We start from the raw sequence: 6,687 nt of genomic DNA, 5'->3' as shown, positions 1-6,687 counted from the left end.
TTGGTGTCCATTTTCCCCTAGAATCCTTGTGAATAGGCAAGATTTTCTTCAACACCAAATCTACCTCTTGAAATACTCTAGGACTGACTTTCTTGTCGAATGCCTTCTTAAGACGCCTCTGATAGAGTTGACCGTGACATAACGCCTTTAAGCGCTTTTCTTCAATAAGGTTGAGCTCATCGAACCTTGCTTGAACCAATTCCGCCTCGTCTAACTTAGCATCCACCAAGACTCTCATCGAGGGGATCTCCATTTCTATAGGGAGGACTGCTTCCATGCCATATACCAAGGAATAAGGGGTTGCCCCTGTTGAAGTACGCACTGATGTATGATAACCGTGCAACGCAAAAGGTAGCATTTCATGCCAATCCTTATACGTGACTACCATCTTCTGAATAATTTTCTTGATATTTTTGTTCGCAGCTTCAACGACCCCGTTCATCTTAGACCGATATAGTGACGAGTTATGGTGTTCAATTTTGAATGTTGCACATAACTCCTCCATGGTCTTGTTGTTGAGGTTGGACCCGTTATCCATGATGATTTTGCTGGGAACCCCATATCAACATATGATATTATTCTTTAAGAAACGAGCGACTACATGCTTTGTGACATTCGCATAGGATGCGACTTCGACCCATTTGGTGAAGTAGTATATGACCACCAAGATAAACCTACGTCCATTAGATGCTTTGGGTTCTATCTTCCTGATCATGTCAATTCCCCACATAGAGAACGGCTAGGGTGATGCTATAACGTTTAGCGGAGTAGAAGGTACATGCACTTTGTCAGCGTAAATTTGGCATTTGTAACATGCTCTGGTGTAATGATAACAGTCAGCTTCCATTGTTAACCAGTAGTAACCGACCTTCAGGATCTTCTTCCCCATTGCATTCCCAATTGCATGTGTGCCGAAGGATCCTTCGTGTATATCCTTCATAAGCTGATTAGCTTCATGTTTGTCCATGCATCTTAGTAAGACCATGTCATAATTTCGCGTGTACAACACATCCCCATTCAAGAAGAACTTCGATGCCAACCTCTGTATAGTCCTCTTATCAAGGCTTGAAGCTTTTTCCGGGTATTCTTGCTTCTCCAGACAATGTTTGATGTCAAAGAACTAGGGTTTATCATCCGACTCTTCTGCTGTTGCCAGACAATGAGCAGGTTCGTCAAAACGCCTGATTTCAATATTAGGCTGATGGTTAGGCCATATTAACCTGTACATGGAAGCCAAGGTTACCAGAGCATCTTCCATCTGATTCTCTTCTCGAGGAATATGATAGAAAATGATTTTGTCAAATTTTGGGAGTAATTTCAGCACGTAATCCTGGTATGGAATTAGGTTAGCATGTCTTGTTTCCCAATCACCTCTAATTTGGTGTATCACTAGAACAGAATCTCCGAATACCTCATGGACTTTAATCTTCAACTCAATAGCTTCTTCTAGCCCTAATATGCAGGCTTCATACTCAACCATGTTGTTCGTGTAAGTGAAGCAGAGCTTTGTAGTGAATGGTAGATGAAAATTCTTGGGAGACATCAACACTTCCCCAATCCCATGACCTATAGCATTAGAGGCACCATCGAACATGAGAGTCCATTGTTCATTTGATTCAGGTCCCTTACCATATTCAGGGGTCTCAGAATCTTTGACAAACATGATGTCCTCGTCTGAGAAATCAAACTTTAAAGGTTGGTGATCCTCTATCGGTTGGTGAGCAAGATGATTTGCTAGTACACTTCCCTTGTTGGCCTTTTGCGCAACATATTGGATATCGTATTCTGATAACAACATCTGCCATCGGGAAATTCTGTCGGTAAGAGCTGGTTTCCCAAATATGTACTTGATGGGGTCCATTTTGGATACCAATCAAGTCATATGAGTCAACATGTATTGTCTGAGACGCTTAGCGGCCCACGCGAGTACGCAACAAGTCTTTTCGATCAATGAATATTTGGTCTCACAATCATTAAACTTCTTGCTCAGATAATAGATGACATGCTCTTTTTTACCAGTCTTGTCTTGCTGTCCCAACACACAACCCATAGATTCGTCGAGTACTGCTAAGTACATGATGAGAGGTCTTCCTTGGGCAGGGGGCATCAAAATTGGTGGTTTTTGTAAGTATTCTTTGATTTTGTCAAAGGTTGTTTGGCAGTCATCATTCCACTTCAATTCCTGATTTTTCCTTAGAAGCTTGAATATTGGTTTACACATGGCAGTGAGATGAGAGATAAATTTGGCGATGTAATTCAGTCTTCCCAAGAAACCACGAACCTCTTTCTCAGTCTTTGGTGCAGGCATGTTCTGAATGGCCTTGACCTTGTCAGGATCCACTTCAATTCCTTTCTGGCTTACAATAAATCCTAACAGCTTCCCAGATCGAACCCCAAATGTGCATTTGTTAGGGTTAAGTCTCAACCTAAACTTCCTTAGCCGAGCAAATGGCTTCTCCAGGTTAGTGATGTGCTCCTCTTCTGTTTTGAATTTGGTAATCATATCATCAACATACACTTCGATCTCTTTATGAATCATGTCATGAAAGAGGGTCACCATGGCACGCTGATATGTTGCCCCTGCATTTTTCAATCCGAACGGCATCACCTTGTAACAAAAGGTACCCCAAGGGGTGATGAATGTAGTTTTCTCCAGGTCCTCTGGATCCATTTTAATTTGGTTATACTCGGAGAAGCCATCCATGAAGGAAAAGATGGAGAACTAAGCTGTGTTATCCACCAATACATCAATGTGAGGTAATAGGAAATCGTCTTTGGGACTAGCTCTGTTTAAGTCTCGGTAGTCAACTTACATGTAGACTTTTCCATCTTTCTTTGGTACTAATACAATGTTGGCAACCTATTGTGGGTACTTGGCAACAGAGCATTCTTCTTTAAGCGGAAGCTTATGTGTAACAATATCAGTGTCTAGCCCAAGCATATCTTGGTATGACTAAGCAAACACATCAGCATACTCGTGGAGGAGCTCTATCTGTCTTGCCTTCACTATATCTTGTAGGGTGGAGCCTATCCTTACTTCCTTCTTGCCTTCCTTCATTCCGAGATTGATGACTTCGAGGTCCTCTTGGTGTGTTTGAATGACCTTCTCTTCTTATTTGAGTAACCTGACCAACTCTTCAGGGAGTTCACAATCTTCCCCTCCTTCGTATTCGGCTTGGTAAATTGGACAGTCAAAATCATGCAAGACCATAACAGTGTCGTTATCAATGGTCTCGGTGGTGTCTATGCATGTTATGATTTATGCAGTTTATTTAGAAAGTGTGTGTATAAGAATTAATGCCATTTTTATTGTAGATAAAAAAAGAAAGGAAAGGAACAAAATTTTGAATGCAAATTGCCATTTTATTAATGATAATCAAAGTTCTAAAATAAGGAGGCCCTACAATATGTCACTGTGCCTTGGGCAGAGCATATTGTTTTGATTAAAACAATAAAATTACTTTTGAAAGAATTAGGGGATTTCCACAGTCTTCCAGTTCTTTAGTTCTTCATCGGGTGTGGCTTGACGTATCCAACTGATACCACCTCATCATAAGCTTCATCGTTGACCATCGCAACTTGATCACCAAAGATATGGCCAGCACTGGTGAATGTCTCCTCAACAGGGGGAATCTTTTTTTTGTGATGCTGACTACTTGTTTCAACTAAGGATGGTTCTTACCCTAAACCAAACTTGTCCCACTTCTCGCGCACTTCTATCACCTTGCCCCAACCATAGGCATTTCCATTCTCTATAGCAGCTTTTGCTCCTTACCATGAGGGCATTGATGGCTTTGACTTTGGTAACTCATATATCTGTTGGACTGTCAATACATTCACCACTTCCAAGGACTGGAGTGGTGTCTCAGTGATTTCACCTTCCACTTTGATATACCTAAAAGAAGTCAAGTGGCTAACTAGGATGTCCTCTTCACCTCCAATCACGATCATTTTGTCATTCGTGATAAATTTTAGCTTTTGGTGTAAGGTAGAGGTTACTGTGCCCGCAGAGTGATCCAAGGTCTTCCAAGCAAGCAACTATATCCGGGGTGTATGTCCATAACTTGGAATGTAATAGTGAAGATTGTCGGGCCAATCTTAATTGGCAAGTCAACCTCCCCTATTACTGCTCGCCTTGAGCCATCAAAAGCCTTCACTATTAGAGTGTTGGTTTTCATGTTTAGTCCTTCCAACGACAATTTCACCAGAGTGGTCTTTGGGTTAACATTCAAAGAAGAACCTGTATCCACCAAAACTCTTGATAATAAGGTATCTATGCATCTCAAGGAAACATGTAGAGCTTTGTTGTGATTCTTCCCTTTGGCCGATAACTCATCGTCATTAAACCCTAGGAAGTTTCTAGTGGTTACCCAAGCTACCACATCATCAAATTGTTCGACTGTGATGTCCTTCATAATATGAGCAACACTCAACACTTTCATTAACGAATCCTTATGCGCCTCTGAGATGAGTAATAAGGACAACATGGAGACCTTCGAAGGAGTGTGATTTAACTTATCAACTACCTTGTAGTCAATCTTCTTAATTATCTTCAGAAATTCTTCAGCCTCCTCACGGTGAAAGCAACTTTCGAAGATAAGTGCATTTCTTGTAATTCAAGATTTGGAATAGGAATTTGGACAGGGGTAACAACTTTCTTCCCTTTAGCTTTGGCAAACGCATCAGTGGTTCTTGGCACAAACACTCGGCCATTGTGTGTCATTCCAGCTGGTCCCACAATAGAAGTAACATTTGGCTCATTGATGACCAAAGGTCGGTCTTCCTGCCCCTGCTTAAAAGCTCGGGGTTGATATATCCAAGGTACCGCCTTTTCATCTTCGAACGCGAAGGGTGCAGGAAATTCTATCACCAACGGGGTGATGGGGATCTCTATATTGACTGCATCGTAAGGAATGCCAATCATAGCTATTTCTTTTTCCTTCATGTCTTTGTTGCGGAGCTCGATCTGTAGTTCACCTTGATCCAACATTTGCTGGATAAAACTCTTCATCCCTTCAATATTTTCTTCAGCAGCCAAATATATTGGGATCATACCACCCTTCAATGATTATACACTTATCACGGCGATAGGAGTTTGGATTTCTTCAACTTTCTTGATCATTTCACCCTTATTGATCTCTTCAATGGCACTGACTGACGCATCTCCATGTGTTGGCATGGGATTGGTGTTTAGGTTCGGGCGTCTTGGAGTAAAGGTGACAGCCTTAGCTTCAATTAAGTGTTGCACACGATTCTGGAATGCCTAACAATTTTCCAGAGTATGGCCAGGTGCACCCATATGAAACTCACAGTGAGCATTAGCATCATACCCGGGAGGATATGGGAAGGTGGTTGGCTTTAACTCTCTCAAGGTCAACAGTCCTTCCTTTTGCAGGTATGGAAATATATGGCTATAACGCATGGGTAGAGGATCAAGCTTCCTTCATGGTGGCCTTGGTTTGAATTGTCGTTACGGAACATCATTTGGTTGTTGTCGCTGTTGTGGAGGTTGTTGCTGATAAACATGTTGTTGTTGTGTTGGTTGCTGGTAGGGTATGGGTACCACAACGACGACTTGGTCGTATGAAGTTTGTTGCTTGCCCTTATAACCCCTTGATATAGCATTTGTATCACCTTATTTTTTCTTTTGGAAACCTCCAGGATAATTTTTCGGTGCATTGGGGGTCGCAACAGCTCCTTGAATTTTTCCATCCCTCAAGCCTTTCTCAATGCGGTCTCCAATCATCACCAAATGAGCAAAGTCCGATGCTGCACTTCTTACTAATCTATCAAAGAAAGGGCCTTTTAGCGTGTCCACGAATATTCCAGTCATTTCCTTTTCAGACAGTGGGGGTTCGACTTGAGCAACCAACTCTCTCCACCGTTGGGCGTATTCTTCGAATGATTCTTTCTCGTTCATGACCATCCCTTGTAGATGCATATGGTCGGGTGCCATGTCCAAATTGTATTTGTACTAACGAAGGAAAGCATCTGCCAAGTCCTCCCAATTTTGGATTCTCCCTTGCTCCAAACTCATGTACCACCTTAGCGATGCCCCACTTAAATTGTCTTGAAAACAATGTATGAGCAACTTGTCATTCTCGGTATGGGCAACCATTTTTCTGAAATACATCACCAAATGACTTCTTGGACAAGTCTGGCCTTTGTATTTCTCGAAATCAGGAGTTTTAAATTTAGTTGAGATGACCAAATTCAACACCAATCGCATATTCATGGCAGCGAAACCAAAGATGTTATTCCCCTCTATAACTTTGATTTTCTTCTCCAAGGCGCGAAGCCTTTCTGCAGCGGGATCCAGAAGAACCTTAGGTTTTGGTGGATCTGGTATGTAAAAAGCATCATATGGGTCATATCCTCCTACTTCAGACCCATGTTGAGCGGCTGCATCAGAAGGCTCCACATGATCTCCATCTCCTTTGTTCCCTACCGATATATGAATAAGGCTCTTCTTGGAGTGAGTGAAGCTCTCATCCTGATTGACTATCCCGGATGTGCCAATATGGCTGTCATTCTTCTTCTTTCCAGTTTCTGCTTCTGCAATCCTCTCTCTTTGGACAATTGCTAGCATCGTCTCTAGTAACTGATCCATCTTCTCTTGGATAGCGGTGATGCCTATCCTCATGGCGGCTTGGTTGGCCTCTACTTGTTCCAACGTCATCTTGTAGT

General features: G+C 42.1%; 1 protein-coding gene across 1 annotated transcript; it reads right to left on the bottom strand.

Annotated features, from left to right (window-relative positions):
• Nucleotides 1–1,120: 1,120 nt before the first annotated feature.
• LOC127103755 (uncharacterized) lies at nt 1,121–1,861 on the bottom strand. The gene has a single exon (XM_051040989.1). The coding sequence runs from the start codon at nt 1,859–1,861 to the stop codon at nt 1,121–1,123; it is 741 nt and encodes a 246-aa protein (XP_050896946.1).
• Between the last annotated feature and the right edge of the window lie 4,826 nt (nt 1,862–6,687).

The sequence above is a fragment of the Lathyrus oleraceus genome, chromosome 7 (genome assembly GCF_024323335.1).
Source record: "Lathyrus oleraceus cultivar Zhongwan6 chromosome 7, CAAS_Psat_ZW6_1.0, whole genome shotgun sequence".
Lineage (NCBI taxonomy): Eukaryota > Viridiplantae > Streptophyta > Magnoliopsida > Fabales > Fabaceae > Lathyrus > Lathyrus oleraceus.
This window is presented reverse-complemented; position numbering and strand designations above follow the sequence as displayed.

Bases quoted from the DNA above. Each gene is read 5' to 3' on its own strand.
- LOC127103755 (XM_051040989.1), bottom strand. From the start codon at position 1,861: ATGGACCCCATCAAGTACATATTTGGGAAACCAGCTCTTACCGACAGA.